Source organism: Phallusia mammillata, chromosome 4 (genome assembly GCF_965637545.1).
Source record: "Phallusia mammillata chromosome 4, kaPhaMamm4.hap1.1, whole genome shotgun sequence".
NCBI lineage: Eukaryota > Metazoa > Chordata > Ascidiacea > Phlebobranchia > Ascidiidae > Phallusia > Phallusia mammillata.
The window spans coordinates 16,061,132-16,079,398 of record NC_137255.1 but is presented as its reverse complement, the minus strand read 5'-3'; the positions used below and the strand labels follow the sequence as shown (position 1 = coordinate 16,079,398).

The 18,267-nt window shown below is 35.2% G+C and overlaps 1 protein-coding gene across 1 annotated transcript; it reads right to left on the bottom strand.

The window, feature by feature from the left end:
* Positions 1-40: 40 nt before the first annotated feature.
* LOC145225350 (transportin-1-like) lies at positions 41-17,047 on the bottom strand. The gene is made up of 25 exons (XM_080092035.1): positions 16,868-17,047; positions 16,065-16,140; positions 15,848-15,945; positions 15,586-15,744; positions 15,315-15,448; positions 14,690-14,771; positions 14,439-14,561; positions 14,038-14,159; positions 13,868-13,928; positions 13,604-13,708; positions 12,739-12,814; positions 12,487-12,639; positions 12,152-12,263; positions 11,818-11,943; positions 11,457-11,587; positions 11,084-11,211; positions 10,806-10,913; positions 10,581-10,739; positions 10,317-10,503; positions 10,161-10,256; positions 10,011-10,086; positions 7,525-7,624; positions 7,390-7,464; positions 1,164-1,310; positions 41-1,104 (listed from the first exon to the last, which is right to left on the bottom strand). The coding sequence occupies exons 1-24, from the start codon at positions 16,964-16,966 to the stop codon at positions 1,203-1,205; spliced, it is 2,694 nt and encodes an 897-aa protein (XP_079948161.1). The 5' UTR covers positions 16,967-17,047; the 3' UTR covers positions 41-1,104; positions 1,164-1,202.
* Between the last annotated feature and the right edge of the window lie 1,220 nt (positions 17,048-18,267).

The following is an 18,267-nucleotide window of genomic DNA, read 5'->3' as shown; positions in this document are numbered from 1 at the left end:
AGAACAGCCTGAACTAGGTAAAAACATTGCATCCAAACAATGAACGAATCCACTTTAATTTTTCACAATGCAATGACCATACTCAGTTGGATCTGCCTTTAGGCGGCAGTACTGGCTGTCATTTTCACAAATGCCAACATGATTTGGGATGCACCAGCTGACATCTATGTTGAGTAGGAGCAGTATTACATGTCTCGCTAAAGTAAATATCACTCATTAAGCAGGACAGACAGACAGGCCCAACATGTAACCAAGCATGTTCGAGCTCAATTTTAAATACTATTGCTTTAATTCAAGTTATTACAATGGCTTATCAAACACTGCATAAATTACGTACAACAATCAGGCTTTAAAAAATAAAAAAAACTGGAGTGGAGTGAGGTGGTGAATTATGCCCTTAGCCGATGTGCAAAAAAACTTGATATATCATTGACAAATAACAGATTACTTGCAAATGCAGCATGTGAATTTATAATTTATGAGGAGCCTTAGATCCTATCGCACATAATTATCAGCACACTACTATCAACTTTCTCCATCGAAATATAAATGTTATTGAAAACGAATGTGAAACAAAGTTAAACGGTCACTGTCATTTGCAAAATGCTGAACCAGAAACACATTTTAGGTGTAAAAACAAAAAATTACATCAAAGCATAACAAGTCAGGCTACATAAACTTACATTGAACTATTCTTATCCGTAGAGATAAAAAATTTACTAAACGATACGTTAACAATGATCTTTACCTAAAAAAAAAACATCACAACCTAGTAAAAAATAATTATAAATAACATTCGTATTAACTGTTTTACAAGAAAGGCAAACACTATATATGCAATTTGACCTAATGACAACACAAAAAACACAAGTATTTACATTGGAAATTTGTTTATGTGCATCTCATCTTACCCCTATCTGTATTAAGGCAGCACAATTAGACTGTGCCCTGCCTGGCCCTACCCTAGCTCTCCCTGCAGCATAAGGTTCCTTAGCTGGAGATGGTCCCTACCCTAACCCTAGCAGATTTGTAGCTTGCTTAACGGTTGAGTGGTCAAAGCCCCTAGATTTTTAGCTTGAGAACGACCGAAGAAGATACATCAACCTGAAAAAAAATATTTTTTACAACACCCCTTGCATGAAAAACATTAATTTGTTACTTACCCTATGTGACCCTTGTCAGCCCCAATAGGTATAAGCAGCTTACACCCCATAGTTTGCACTGAGTCGCTCTTTCAGTGGTTGGGGGAATTGCTCACAGAAGCGTGTCCATGCCTCATCGCCGACTTGGTCTTTGAAACCGTGAAGGATCTGTGTACAAAGGAAAAAAATTACAAGCCATGCCCGTCAACAAAGTTTAAAAATCAGTTTTATAGTTGTGGCAAATTTCCATACACCAACTAACCTATTATATACAGGGTTCCTGCACAATTTTCGTTTATAAACTAGAAGGGTGGCTTAGCACATATTGCCCTTGCATATACACTATAAACTATTTTAAAACATTGATATATTTCCTATGCTTATTTTATATTGGGTCCCATACCATCTACTGTCTTTTATAACCTTAGTTGTTTCTGCAAGCAGAAACTCATGGGTCCCCACACATGCAAAGTTGTAGATAATGCATTTCAAGAGATAACCATGTGAACGTTTAGTGTTGTAAGGTAAAATGCAGTGATCGGGACTGGGCTTAAATAATAATACTATGTAGAGTACAAACTATATAAATTTAGATTCACCCCAGATACTGTTTGAAGTATGTCATATTTAACGTTCCTTTTCAAAGAAATGAAGGAGTAAGTAGTGGCATAATGGGGTAAAACAAAAAATAAATAGCAAATTCTACAAGCTGTCCGGTTTTCATTCAATTCGAACATTGTGAAAAGGGTCACCTATTTTAGGAATGAGTTGGTTAAGTTGTGGTGCTACAGGGCAAAACATAACATTTGAGGTCTTAGTATGTTTAATAAACTTTGCAAAATTTCATATAATTAGGACGTTTTTCAAAAGTTCATTTATTATAGGGGGCTAGTTGAGTAAATGTTGGGGCTACAAGGTAAAACACATCAATTGAAACCTACAACTAGAATAGTGGTTTTCCTATATATTGCCAGTTTATATATACTACATCATATTTAATGATGTATCACATATACCATTTACTATATTTATAATGGATATATATTTGGCATTGGGTCCCTATCTTTTTCCTGACACTTTATAACATGATTGTTTCTGCAAGCATAATCTAATGGGTCCCCACACATATGCATATGCGATTTGGTAACAGTAAAAATAAGGCACAATCATTGTTAGATATTTACCAAATTACTATACACATCATTTGATCTACACATATGATTGTTTTTGCAAGCAAAAACGAATGGGTCCCCACACGTGCGTTTGTGCGGATTTATGGTAAACAAATATCCTGGTTATGTTTAGATTCTTAAGAAAAAACTTAACCAACTTTAGCCTTAACCCAACTTTAAAAGTTTTGTCCGTATTCTTTTTGCATCATTATTGTCATATAATTACAAAAAACAGTAAATAAGAACAGGAAAAATACTTTCAATTTAATCTCATGCTTTGACCTTGATATTGTTGTTCAAGGTCAGTTTTTAAACACAATTTTCCAAAACTGAAAATGAGCTTGATAACTTAATAAAACGACATAGCATGGCTGCGCGAAAACAGCTGATTTGTAATCACCAACACGACCGTCTCGTAAAACGTCCGTCCGGACGTCAAGCTGAGCACTCCCGCTGCATTCACCTGTCTTAATCGTAAACGAGTGAATTCTGAGCACAACCGCTGTATTCGCCGCCTTAATCTTAAACAAGCGAATTACTACCTTGAGATTTGAGAAGGCAATTTTTTAAATACTAAACGAATAACCTACTGCAAACAATTGTTTAACATTTCAGCACATTGGGGCTTGTATTTCTGGCCTAAAACTTATTATTTTGGGGTTTAAGGGGTAAACATGGGTGAATCCAATAAAAAGTTACAAAATTCTTTAGAATAGCTTACATTGCACCAACCAACAAAGCATAAAACCCTCAGATTATGTACTTGGGTCAGTACAGCCGTTTTTAATTTTTTTCGTTTTGGGGGCCTGTGGGTGAACCGCTGGGTCGTTTGGGGTCAAACTTCCGGAGGATCAAATTCGGAACAATAACTAACATCTGTGCAAATTTGAATACATTTAAAGCACTCTTTTTTGACCAAACACATTTAACAAACCAGCGTTAGACAGAAACGAATATTTTGGGGTTAAAGGGGTGAAAATGGGTAAATCTTTTTTTAAGGTACAAAATTCTTTGAAATACCTTATATTGCACCAAACAACAAAGCATATAACTCCTAAATGAAGTACTTTAGCAAGTATAGCCGTTTTAAAAATTTCACGTTTTGGGGGCTGTGTGTGAACCGAGGGATCAAACGGGGTCAAAATTCACATGGACCATCTTTAGACCAATATCTATGATGTGTGTAAATTTGAAAAAGTTTGAACCATTCTTTCTTGACCAAAACGTGGGAACAAATCCCCGTTAGAAAGAAAAAAGAAAAAAAAATATAGACAAAAACAATATGTGTCACCTTCAGGGAAGGGGACCCATAAATAGCATAGTCCACACACTACCCAAATTTTATCCAATCCAGACACTGCTTAAAAAAACTGACCCATTTTAGGGGCCTAGTAGGGTAACTAATGGGGTCCGACACACAAACTAAAAAAATAGGAAACCTCAATGACTCAATCAATAGTACTGCAAAATTTCAGCCAAATCCGCCAATGTTTAAAATGTCGACCACTAGAGGTGTTTTGAGCAACAACCGTTAATGTTTCTGACGTCATAGGGCAACAAGCCCCTAACTGCCATGGCACAAAAACGTTCACCAAGCAATCCACAAAGTCACAAACGAGTAACATACAACTGCTTGCCCTTGTAACACTATTGAGCAACAGAAATCTTTCATTTTTCGTTCGTGGTGTCCAGTAACATACAAGTACGTTTTACATTTTGGGGGCTTGTGGGGTAAATGTTAGGGCTACAGGGTTGAACACAACAATCGACAACTATAAATGGCATACTCTACAAGCTATCCAAATTTCAGCCAATTCTGACACTGTTTACAAACTTACCCATTTTAGGGGGCTAGCGGGGTAAATACTAGGGTTATTTGGACAAACAAAGTGGGATGCACATCTACATAACTTTATCTACCATCTGTATAAGTTTCAGCCACATCCATCAAACATTTGATAGAAAAAAGAGTCGGACAAACTTTGGGAAGAAAAATACCCATTTTAGGGGGCTAGCGGGGTAAATACTGGGGTTATCAACAAAAACAAAGTGGGATGCACATCTACATGAATATATCTACCATCTGTGTAAATTTCATCCAAATCCATCAAACATTTGATGGAAAAACGAGTCGGACAAACTTTGGGAAGAAAATAACCCATTTTAGGGGGCTAGCGGGGTAAATACTGGGGTTATCAACAAAAACAAAGTGGGATGCACATCTACATAACTATATCTACCATCTGTGTAAATTTCATCCAAATCCATCAAACATTTGATGGAAAAACGAGTCGGACAAACTTTGGGAAGAAAATAACCCATTTTAGGGGGCTAGCGGGGTAAATACTGGGGTTATCAACAAAAACAAAGTAGGATGCACATCTACATAACTATATCTACCATCTGTGTAAATTTCAGCCAAATCCATCAAACATTTGATGGAAAAACAAGTCGGACAAACTTTGGGAAGAAAAAAATAAGAAGAAACTAGAAAAGTGGCTTTCTGATATACTTAAATTTTATATATTCTATACGATATTTAATTTACTATACTATACACAATTGTATCTGTATGTATGATTGTTTTTGCAAGCAAAAACGAATGGGTCCCCACACGCGTTTTTATGCAGATTTACGGTAAACCTGTGTTGCGGTTATTTTTAGATTCTTAAAGGACAAATTTTTCACAAAGCATTAACTTAACTTTAAAAGTTTTTGTCCGTATTCTTTTTGCATCATTATTGTCATATAATTACGAAAAATCGGTGAAAAAAGAACGGGAAAAATACTTTTAATTTAATCTTTTGCTTTGACCTTGATATTGTCGTTCAAGTTTATTTTTAAACATATATATATTTTCCAAGAAAGCCTTAACTGTTATATTAGACACTATAAAAAAAAGTCGTTTGCTACAAAGGTATACATAACAACTTGTTTTTCACTTAACTTTGTTTCCCAAAAAACGACCGTTTAATGACCTTTTGACACTGTTTTTAACAGCATGCAGTCCTTAGTGTTTAACAATACCGTTCAGCCTAATTTATACATCACTTAAGTACTGATTCTTGAATTGATTTGTCAAAAATAAAGAAGATACGTTATGACGAAAAATTCTTAACTGTGTTGTAATGCCTACAAGTTGACCTTTAGTGACCCGTGGTTATGCGACGGCCAAGCTGACAACGAGAATTCAAAGACCATTTATCGCGGCGTTTCAAAAAGCGGCGTTTATTTTTTCATATTTATGTTGATCAACGACGTTTTGCCTGAACGAAACCGAAGTACGTTTATCGAGTTTAAATTACGTCTTAGGTGTAAAAACTTCGCCAAAAATGAAAATGCGCGTGATAACTCAATAAAACGACACAGCAATGCAGCACAAAAAAACAGCTGATTTCTAATCACCCAAACGACTGTCTCGTAAAACGTCACTCTCCCGCTCTGCCGCCTTAATCGTAAACCAGTGAATCCTCCCTTGGGACTTATATCTGACCGATAGCGACAGCGTACACATATTATAGGTTGTAAAGGTAACTGGCAAAATTTTAAATACTAAACGAATACCCTGCTTAAACAATTGTTATTTTTTTAATATTTCTGCACCATAGGTCTTGTATTTCTGCCTTGAAACTAAAACCGAATATTTCGGGGTTTAAAGGGTGAAAAATGGGTGAAGAAAAAAAATACAAAATTCTTTAAAAAACCTTACATTGCACCAAACAACAAAGCATGAAACTCCAAGACGCTGTACTTTAGTCAGTACAACGGTTTCAAAAATTTTACGATTTGGGGGCCTGTGGGTGAACCGCTGGGCCAATCGGGGTCAAACTTCAGGAGGATCAAATTTGGATTATTAACTAACATCTTTTTAAATTTTAATAAATGCAAAGCGCTCTTTCTTGACCAAACGCGTCTCACAAGCCAGCGTTACTAAAACGGATTATTTCGGGGTTTAAAGGGTGAAAAATGGGTAAAACCGAAAAAAAGATACGAAATTCTTTAAAAAACCTTACATTGCACCAAACAACAAAGCAAGAAACTCCAAGACGCTGTACTTTAGTCAGTACAGCCGTTTTAAAAAAATTACGTTTTGGGTGCCTGTGGGTGAACCGCTGGGTCAATCGGGGTCAAACTTCAGGAGGATCAAATTTGGATTATTAACTAACATCTCTGTAAATTTGAATAAATTTAAAGCACTCTTTCTTGACCAAACGCGTCTCACAAACCAGCGTTAGACAGAAAGAACAAAAAATACAGACAAAACAATATGTGTCCCCTTCAGGGAAGGAGACCCATAAAAAAAGAAAAAAAAAGAAACAATTTGAGTAAAATCAATATGTGTCCCCTTCAGGGAAGGGGACCCATAATTCCATGACTTTTCCAAAACTTTTCAAGAAAAAAACTCAAATTTCCATAACCTTAATCGAAAAAAAATCGAGCAATTCCCATAGTAAAACTAGAAAAAGAGGCTGGGGTATATGTAGTCAATTTAACATACTCGCAACGAATATACAAATATTATGTAATTTGAAATTCCTATCTCTAACTGGCATTTTCAGGGTAAAACAGGCGCCAAATTCCATACGTTTTCATGGACCTTTGCAAAAGTTGGCTTTTTTCAAAACTTTTCCAGGCCTTAAAAATACAAATTTTAATTCCCTAACCTTTCCATGCTTTCCATACCCGCGGGAACCCTGTACATATTCTGAGGGATAAGAGGAAAAATTGGATTTGGTTAATATTTTTCACACAGAAATACAAGCAGATCTCTAACTGATAGTAGGGTGTTCCTCTACATTGTCATTGCACACATGACAGTTTATTTATTGATTTTCGCTTTTTCACTACAATTCATGCAGATTTATGTTTATTGCCCAGATTTAAACAGCCATGTTTCTAGATTTTAGATTTAACCAAATCAATTAGCTGTGAATGAAGCAAATCCTTATTTTATTGCCCCCAGCTTGTCAGTGGCATAGACCATGACCATTACCTCCAAAGAGAGTGTTTTAACCAATCAGTATAGAGTCATAAGATATTTAAGCCTACAACATACCACCATCCATAGTACTTACCTTGTAAAACATTTCCTTGAGGTCTGTCTTTGGATGAACCCATGAGGCAACAGCATCACAGAAGAATATAAAGTCCTATAATAATAGATAAACCTTAGGTGATAGCAGTAAAACCACATTACAAAAGTGTTTTACCTGAACGATGCCACCAGGATTAACTCCAATCATTGCACACATGCCTCGAAATGCAGAATCCTTTTCTTCATTATCACGGATGTTACGCAATGAAGTGCACCTAGGTAAAAATAATAAATTGAAACCCAACCTAACTGCAACTGATTTTTTTTCAAATTATGAGACAAACTTTGAGTGCTATGTGAAAGTGCTTTGAAACACAACATTTGTTTTAACTTTTGCTCAAAATAATTAGATCATTTAACAAGTATGGCAAAGTATGAATCATTAATATTGGAACATTAAAATTACAACCTGGACAACGGGACAGTATTATACTAGAAAAGTGGCTTTCTGATATACTTCCATTTTATATATTCCATATGATATTTACCAATTTACTATACTATTTTTTGGTAAATATCATACACAATTTTATCTACAAATATGATTGTTTTTGCAAGCAAAAACTAATGGGTCCCCACACGCGTGTTTATGCGGATTTACGGTAAACAAATGTTGCGGTAATTTTTAGATTCTTAAGGACAAATTTTACACAAAGCATTAACTTAACTTCAAAAGTTTTTGTCTGTATTCTTTTTGCATCATTATTGTCATATAATTACAAAAAATCGGTCAAAAAAGAATGGGGAAAATACTTTCAATTTAATCTCTTGCTTTGTCCTTGATATTGTCGTTCAAGTTCAGTTTTTAAACACAAATTTTCCCAGAAACACTGTTTTTAACAGCATGCAGTCCTTTGTGTTCAACAATACCGTTTAGCCTAATTTATACATGACTTAAGTACTGATTATTGAATTGATTTGTCAAAAATAAAGAAGATACGTTATAACGAAAAATTCTTAACTGTGTTGTAATGCCTACAAGTTGACCTTTAGTGACCCGTGGTCATGTGACGGCCAAGCTGACAATGAGAATTTAAAGATCATTTATCGCGGCGTTCGAAAAAGATAAGTTTATTTTTTCATATTTATGTTGATCAACAACGTTTTAGTTGACATAAACGAAACTGAAGTACGTTTATCAAGTTTAAATTACGTCTTAGGTGTAAAACCTTCGCCAAAACTGAAAATGCGCGTGATAACTTAATCATTTCATCATTTTTATTTTCAGTTGCGTACGCGGTTATTGCATGCAAATAAAATATAATAGGCAAGCAACTGGTGGATGGCGAAGGGACCATATAGGTCATCGATAACTCAATCAGCATTGCTGCACACACAAAAACAGCTGATTTCTAATCACCCAAACGACTGTCTCGTAAAACGTCTGTCCGGACGTCAAGCTGAGCACTCCCGCTCTGCCGCCTTAATCGTAAACCCGTGAATTCCTCCCTTGGGACTTATATCTGACTGATAGCGTACACATATTATGGGTTGTAAAGGTAAATGGCAAAATTTTAAATACTAAACCGATACCCTGCTTAAACAATTGTTAAAATTTTTAAATATTTCTGCATCATAGGGCTTGTTTGTCTGGCCTAAAACTAAAACCGAAAAAAAAAAAATGGGTAAAACCGAAAAAAAGATACGAAATCTTTAAAAAACCTTACATTGCACCAAACAACAAAGCAAGAAACTCCAAGATGCTGTACTTTAGTCAGTACAGCCATTAAAAAAAAAAAACGTTTTGGGGGCCTGTGGGTGAACCGCTGGGTCAATCGGGGTCAAACTTCAGGAGGATCAAATTTGGATTATTAAATAACATGTCTGTAAATTTAAATCAATTTAAAGCACTCTTTCTTGACCAAACGCGTCTCACAAACCAGCGTTAGACAGAAAAAAGAAAAAAAAATACGGACAAAAACAACATGTGTCCCCTTCATGGAAGGGGACCCATAAATAGTTTAAAATACGCTGCAATGTACCAATCAAAAAGTATGAAACACCAGAAACATCTGCTTTAGCAAGTATAGACGTTTTAAAAAATTTACGTTTTGGGGGCTGTGGGTGAACCGAGGGGTCAAACGAGGTCAAAATTCACATGGACCATCTTTTGACCAATATCTATAATAAGTGTAAATTTGAAAAAGTTTGAACCATTCTTTCTTGACCAAAACGTGGGAACAAATCTGCGTTAAAAAATTCATGTTTTGGGGGGCTGTGGGTGAACTGAGGGATCAATCGGGGTCAAAATTCACATGGACCATCTTTAGACCAATATCTATAATGTGTGTAAATATGAAAAAGTTTGAACCATTCTTTCGTGATCAAAACGTGGGAACAAATCCGCGTTAAAAATTTTACGTTTTGGGGGGCTGTGGGTGAACCGAGGGATCAAACGGGGTCAAAATTCACATGGACCATCATTAGACCAATATCTGTAATGTGTGTAAATTTGAAAAAGTTTGAACCATTTTTTCTTGACCAAAACGTGGGAACAAATCCGCGTTAGAAAGAAAAAAAATATATAGACAAAAACAATATGTGTCCCCTTCAGGGAAGGGGACCCATAATTATGTTGTGTGAAATAACCTAAGTCCGTACCAAGGTCTTGTAAATTGTTGCATCATAGGAGCAACATCAGCTGGACACACAAATCCAAGACGTCCAATTGTAATTGCTACAAAAAAGTTGAGTTTTACCAACCAACACCAATTCTTAATTTCAAATAGAAAAAACAGTTTTAAAATGTACCTGTGTTCTCAAGAAGAGTCTTTGGTGTGCCTTGTTGGTTAATAATCATCACCAGCGGTCCCACCATCATGGACACAAAAGGTTGCATTTCAGAGCCTAAAATATAATTGCCAATGTAATGTCCAAAACCAGTGGATTATTATTTAAAAGACTTACCAAGCTGGATAGAAACTTCTCCAATAGCCCAAGTTGCATTATTGCAAACTGATATCAGTTCTGGATTAAGATTCTGTGCAAGGACTGGCATAAACTCAGCAATACATGGTTTTACATGTTGAAAACAGGCCTTAGTTAAATCACCCAGTAAAGCAAATGAACTCTGCCTAACCTCAGCCATTGAATCCTTCAAACAAATAAAATAATAATAAATTGTATAAAAATGCTGAGATAAGTGTATTGGTGCAATAAAAAATACTTTACCTGCATGCATCTATACATAAGTGCCAACACATTGCTTTTCCCAACAAGTTGCTCAATCCCAGAACCAAGTCCCTCAGCCAATCCAGAAAGAAGGTCAAGTGCAACAATCATAAAATCCTTGTCTGGGGGTTCAAACTGCTCTTGGTTTTGCATATATGACTGTAGGAGATAAACCACATTTTACACAAACCTATGGTTTAGAAATGGTAACAGAAGGATACTTACAATACTCTGCTGCAGGGTGGTTTGCACAAGATTGACACAGCGATGGAATACTGGCTCACAGTAAGGAAGAAATCCTGTTTGTAGGGCTGTCGCTACCGATGACAAGCACTTTGGAAAAAAAAAACATATATACTCAAGATTTTGGGATTATGTAAGAGTTATATATTTAACGCTTCAAAAAGTAAAAAAAAATCGGATTTAGTACACATATTGCTGAGTATGGTTGAGTTGTAGGAACTAAAAACTGAAGCTTTAAAGACAGGATTTTTATTTCGCACCTCCAGCAATGGAAAAAGGTCTTTGTCTTCATCTCGAAGGCTGTTCCACTTCTCAATCAAAGGTGGCATCAACATTTGAATAAAATCCGGCTTGTTCATATGGTTACCAACAGAATCAGCTAAAGTACCTGAATGTAGTTGAAAAAAAAATTGTGGTTTGGTTTTCTTCCAAAGGAATAAATCTATATCCACAGGTTAAAAACATTTTAACAACCATAATAAAAAGTAACTGCCACACAAAATATTTGGATTATAGACATCTAGAACAGCAACTACACACAAAAACCAACATATGAATCAGCCACAATCTTCTCTTATATAACTCAAATACCACAACTTCCTCTTATGTAACACAAATAGGCACCAAACTTACCTATTGCATCGTACAATATCAACAAGTTCTTGTGCTGGTATTTATTAAATGCATAAACCAATGTTTGAAGAATATAGTGCAAATAAGGCACTAACTCTGTACAGGCTTCTTCCTCCAGTGTTGCAAATGCACTACAAAAATAATAAAATCCATTGCTTCTGTTGTGTATGTATCAGATAATGCAGCAAACCAGGGGCCAAAACCGCTTTTATGTTAAATACTTGCATTAGGTAATGTGCAAGAAAATACAATAATTTTCACACTTTAAAAAGTCCACATTTGTCTTTGGTAATTAGTTACATATTTTGGTCTAATGATTATTTACAAAAAAGATAATTATTAACCATCAAGATGCAAATACCTGCAAGCGGCCTCCTGCACTCTCTTGTTGGAATCCAAAATTCGTTTCAGAAGTTCATTCATAAGTGGTTTCAGATAAAGATCGTGGCCACTTTGTTGTGAGTTGGTCACTATCCAGTGTGCATACCTAATAGGTTTGGCCATAGTTTAAGTAAGCTAAACCAATATCACCAACCAATCCCAGTCCTACTCTGTGTACCTTGACCTTCTGTTAACTTTGCAATTGTGGCTAGTAAAATATGGGACTTTCTTATGAACAAATACAAATAACAGATTGGTTGAATGATGATTTGTACTCAAGGTTAACAGAAGTTGGGGCAATAAAGTTCCTTTACCTTGACAAAGTCCAACAAGTAATAGAGCGAACAAGAGCTTTCTTGTCATTCAGTGTTTCAGTCAGAAAAGGGATCAACTTTGGAAGATGTGGAAGCATTCCGCTCATGCATCCTAACCCAAAATAAATGCAAGTTTATTAATTATTCAGGGGAAATATTACATTTAGCTACTGAAACCTCCTCAAAGCTGGCATATATGTCACATAACTCATTGGACGTGTGTGGGGTGTAACTATGTAATGTGTGGGTTGACATGAGACATCGCCCACTACATAAATGTGTGGAACAGATACACCCACTTAATTATAAAAATATTGCGCCTTCGTCTATCTCACCTTCAGCTATAGCACCGAGGACAAGAATCCCGGATTCTCGCAGAACCCAATCCTGATGAAACAATAGCTCATTTAGCTTTTCCAAGACAAATGGTAGCAGATCTTCATGGAACACATTGGCAAGCACATCAAGTCCAGCAGCTGAACATTTTCCTGTAACATGTATAAAGTTAATCTCTACCCCAAATCTAGAACACATATTGAGCCAATTGTAATTAATTTTTGACGCATTTACAAATTGTGACAACTTACTAAGATTCCAGTCCGAAAGAGCATCATCATCATCGATCCCACCATCATCTTCATCCTCATCTTCTCCTTCACCATCCTGACAATTTAAATGTTTTTGTGATGTTTCCATATGCTGGTTTAATTTACTAAAATTGTAAAGTCAAAATCACAAAATCAGTTGCTGTGATTTAGTGCTTGGCAAGATATATGCATTTTACTAATGTAGGATTGACAGTATGTATTGGAGATGCTTTCCTGTAGTCATAAATTAATGACCCTGAATTGTTGCAGCCCTTTGCTTTGCTTGCAAGTACATTTTAATAATTTTAAGGCCACATTTACTACTTATTGAAAATCAAAGATAACATTCTTGGTTGGTTGTGTACCTTACTCAATCCACTCACTTCTCATTATACTCATCTATTAGTTTCCAGAAGAACTTGATCCACAAATAACTTAAATTTGTAAATTAACAAATAAAAAAAAGATCAAATAAAAACTTTCAACTAGCTTTGAATAACTCATATTACACAACTAAATACATCTTTGCTGATGGAAACACTAAAACCTGTTTTACTTACTCCTGCTGCCAAATTAGACCTTTTGTTTTGACGAGAAAACTTTGTCTCAACCTGACTCAAATTATCTCCACAAGAAAAATCTGTACGGCTACACAGCTTGAACATGGGAGCCTGTGCACAAAGATATCAACAAACTCAGCTGCAAATCTTATAAAGATCATTTTAATAATTTAAATTATATAAGTCGCTTTTTTTACTTATACTAACTAAACAAATTCTGAGCTAAATCATTTCTACAAAAACTTAAACAAGTAAAGTCACGCCATATATGCTAAAACAAAACACCACTATGTATTGAAGTTTACCTGTTGTTGTCCGTCATTTTGCATGCTATGAACTTTAGATTTGTGAAATCGTGGCTTGATGTCTTCATCCTTGTCAGGCACCATCTCATCTTCCTCCACATCTCCCTGAAAAATATGCGAGTTTTTAAATGTTTGCTGCAATCAGCACATACAGGTTGTTATCTTGATTTCAAGGGTGTTAAAAGCAATGTAGATATACATCTTAAGACCTTGCCATAGACTTACCATGGACTTTGAAGCAAATATAATAGAATATGAACTAACCTTTAGCAAAATCACATCAATTTCCGAGTACTTCATCCCATTGATTAAGACTGGAATTAATCTGAGAGCAAAATACTAATGAAGTCTGCAGTGTGTGAAATGCATACAAAGTTATACAATGAAACATGGCATGCATATTATGGTAGCAGCAATACATAATAAAGACAAACCTTGGTAGAAATGGTGGTAGCACTTCCCTGCAGTCAGTGGTTTGTTCAGCGAGAGTCAACCAGAATTCACACGCTTCCAGAGCAACCGTTTCATCTTCATCTTGTGTGCGTAGCAACATATACTACAAAAAGTTGCACAAATTTGCAACAAAACAGCTTAACACTGAAAAATAACCTTTACCTTGCATGGATTGAACTAAGGGTCAATGATTGTTATATTATTTGACTATTGACTCATGATATATCTTATAGTCACTTGTATGTGTCAGTAAATAACATGATATTTGTTGTTTGGTTGGCATAATTGTTTAGGAAAGATTTGTAGATAAATTACACTATATACAGCAGGCAATAACTCAAACTGCAACTCACTCAATATTTTATATGCACATATTACCAACCTCAACAATATTGTTCATTTGTGGTCGTAATTTGTCCATTCGCACTTCTTGCAACATAACAAGTGCCCGACAAACATTTTTTCTCACCTCCACATCATCGTCATTCGCCAAAGAAAACAAACCCTAAAAAATTAGAATTATGTAAGCACTCTGCTTAAAGGAATTCCCCTGTCAGATTAATTGGTATCTAATTTGCATGTAACCGAATTGTATCACAGGAAAATTATTAATAAACGTTTTGTTTGTTTTACCTGTATAAAGTCATCGATGTGGGCCATGAGTGCTTGGGTTCTGCTTATGATGAACTGATTCACACATGACACTGCATGCGATCTAAACCCAAAAAGAAAAACTATAAGGGTGGTATTTTGTTGTTCGCATATGATTTACACATATATATACTTTTTATGACAATAAAAAAACACCAACATTTCACATGGTTTCCATGCGTTTCTTGAAAGTTATAATATACTGGTTTCTGCATGAAGATTCTATGGGTAACAGATGTGTGTTGATTCAAGCGACATTACTGAATATGGCAGCAAAGTAGCAATACAAATACAAAAATCATAGAGTAAAAATAGCACAAAATTTTATTCTCATCAGGTCTAACATGGTGCAGCACTTAAAGTTTAACATGCTAACAAATGCTGAAAGCTGTCCAGATTAAAGGCACTGTGGTGTATGAAGATTACTATAGGTCAAAAACCTGTCAATTACCCCTATCATGCCAGGCGTTAAGCTACTTTTTGGGTTGACTCTCAGCATTGAATGGTACATTTAATCAGGCGTTTCAGGGCTGTGGGTAAATGGTCATAATTTACAAAGACATATTTTACATACTTCTACTTGGCACAAAATTAATTGAGCACCCACCTAATTTTAGGACTTGAGTGCTTGAAAAATTGTAAAAACTTTGGAATCATAATTTGCAAAGATTGTTGAAGTTGTGGCGAGTCAAGTTGTTCTGCACAGTCTTCACAAACTTTTTGTAAAGCACCGAAAGCACCCTGTAATAGACGGAATTTAATATACATTTTTAAAGTATACTTTAGGCACAAAGTTATTACATAAAACATGTGCATTAGTAAAACACCCGTAAGTGTATACTACAAGTTGTTTATTGGGCATGTGTAAGTTCAAATACCTCACAAGTGTTGTAATCCTCTGAATCGAGCAGCACACAGAGAGCAGACAGCAAGTCTTGCCAATTCACAAGTTCCCCTTTTGCAGCAATGGTCGTAATTAAAATGCCAACAGTAGCCCGAATTAATGGTGATGGGTCACCTACAGCTTTCAAGCATTCCTAAAGAAAACTTTGTCGTTTAAAATAGAAATGTTTATTGCTTTTAACTAAGGTACATATGGTCACATATATTTTATACAAAATATTATTAAAGTTAGGCTACCTGCTTAATGAAGTCCCCAACATTTGGTGGAAACTTATTGTAATGGGCTCTAACATTGTTTTTCAATATCAGACCAGCCAATGATCTTGTTGGTTCATCTAGAAAATCAGAACAATGTCAATATTATCAGCATGTTGTACTATCTTTTATATGACACATTTTGCATACAGTTCCAACAATGGAAGTGAAACTGAAATGAAGTCAAATCAGTACTGACCTTCTGTGGTGAGTTTGGTGAGAACAAAGATCAAGTAGTTGTTAAAATCTGGATATTGGTTCAGTTGTTCCAATTTCTGTGTACAAATTAAATCTTTGTCAAACAATTATTGTGAAAGTGTAGTTGTCATAAACTACAAAACCGTAAAACAAATTGGCGATAAAACCCTTAAATAAAACAGAATCACTCATTTTCAGGTAAATTATGGTGAAACATAACAAATGGCACCCTGTAATACCAAATTGTACAAAATCTCCAATTTAAGTATCGTTTGAAAAACTGGTGGAAATAGGAGGTAAAATACAACATTGGCATTCAACAACCGTTTAAATGAAAACCTATTTTCACACTTTTAAATTTTTACTTATTAGGGAGGGGGCAATAGGGTGATTGAGGGTTTATATTAGGTGATAAACAACAATAAGTAGCCTACAATGCCACAGTTAACAAACTGTCCAAATGCCAATGACTGCATATTTTCACCCATTTAGTATAGTCAATGATGAGATTACAAACCACATGACCCAAACTACAGTCATGAAGTGTTTTGAGCAATAACCAGTAAAAGTTTTGATGTCATCAAGCTGTTAATGTAACTGGTAACATGAAAAACATTTTACTCTTTGGGGGCTAGTGGGGCAACCACCAGGGTCCATTAAGTGAAAAAAAACTGAAATTCAAACCATCAAACATTTCACAGATAGTGATAAAATGCAAGGAAGAGAAAACAAGTGAATACAAAAGTTGGTATTGAATAAAACATATTTGATAGTGAAACTCATGTTTATAGTTAGTTCCAATACCTGCTGCACTTGCCGCTGAATTTCAGTGTCCGGTGACTGTGATTCTTTCAGCAACTGGATAATTTGTTCCAGTCCTGACGCATCAGGTTGCCAAGACATGACAAACTATAATCTTTAGTCAGTTAAAGGTCCTTTTTTATTATTGTAGTAGTTGGGCCTAAACAAAACATTATTTTTGTTGTGTATAGCAGTGGTTCTCAAACTTTTTTGTTGCAACGTCTCTGGAAAAGTTTTTTGGTCTTGCGACGCACCAGCAATTAATGAGGATAATTATTATTAAAGTTGTGTTTATTAATACAACAACAAAAAGTCACGGAAAAGAATTATTCTGCGACGCCCTTGGTAAATTGAAACGACGCACCAGGGCGCCGCGATGTACAGTTTGAGAACTACTGGTATATAGTATAGAATTCAGACAACCACATAAAAAATTTTCAAGCTTTTAAGCGATTTACCGATTTCTTAACAATAATTGTTTTGGAATTTATACTCTCTGTGTGATTAAACAGATTTTTATCGATTGAAATGGTCAGTACTGCTGTGATTAAAGTTACCAGGATCCAGACAAAATATTTTAATTCAATTTCTACTGGATTAATTATCATGTTTTGTCAATGCAATCATGTTTGGAAACAAAAATACTTTTGATTGATTTATTCTTATACCGGGAATTAAATGAAAAGGTTACAGGATTAAGAAATGTTTCAACAAATCCCAACTGAACCTTAGCTTTAGCTGTGATATCAACTGAGAATTGTAACTGCTTGGTAAGACTATCCTCCCTAGATAGTTAAGTCAGAAAACTTATTCATAGTTTAGGCGCTAACTGAAAAATAGAGACATCAGTGGCATACAAAAAATAAACAGCAATTTGAGTAAAACAATTTTTGGGGAAAAAATGTTATATAGTAGTATTTTTTGTATTATTTTACTTGTGCTTTTTAGTTGTTCAGTGACTGATGATGGCCAGACGGGTATAAATTCTATACACATCTTTAAAAGAATTATTTATGAGCTGATTTTGTGTAGAAGCATAACCAGTTGTTTTGGGGACCAGGTGAATTGTTAACATTAAATTTGCCTACACAACAGGGAATAAACCCCATGAAAAGCAAATGGGTCACATTTTATCACAAACCTACTTTTCAACATACAAAAGCAAACTGCTGCTTTTGTAATTCGATTGATGTAGTCACTTTTTAAAGTCTAAATTTATGAATACTTTGTAACATAATATTTATAGTAAACTAAAAAAACGTTTTGTGGAACAAAAAGTAGGACGCATGCTGTGCATGTGAGCTATAGCAATACCAACTTGTCCAACCACAGGAAATAAAAAAATTACAAACATTAAAAGCACTGCAATAAATATACTTTCTTCTTTTGTCAATAATTGAAAA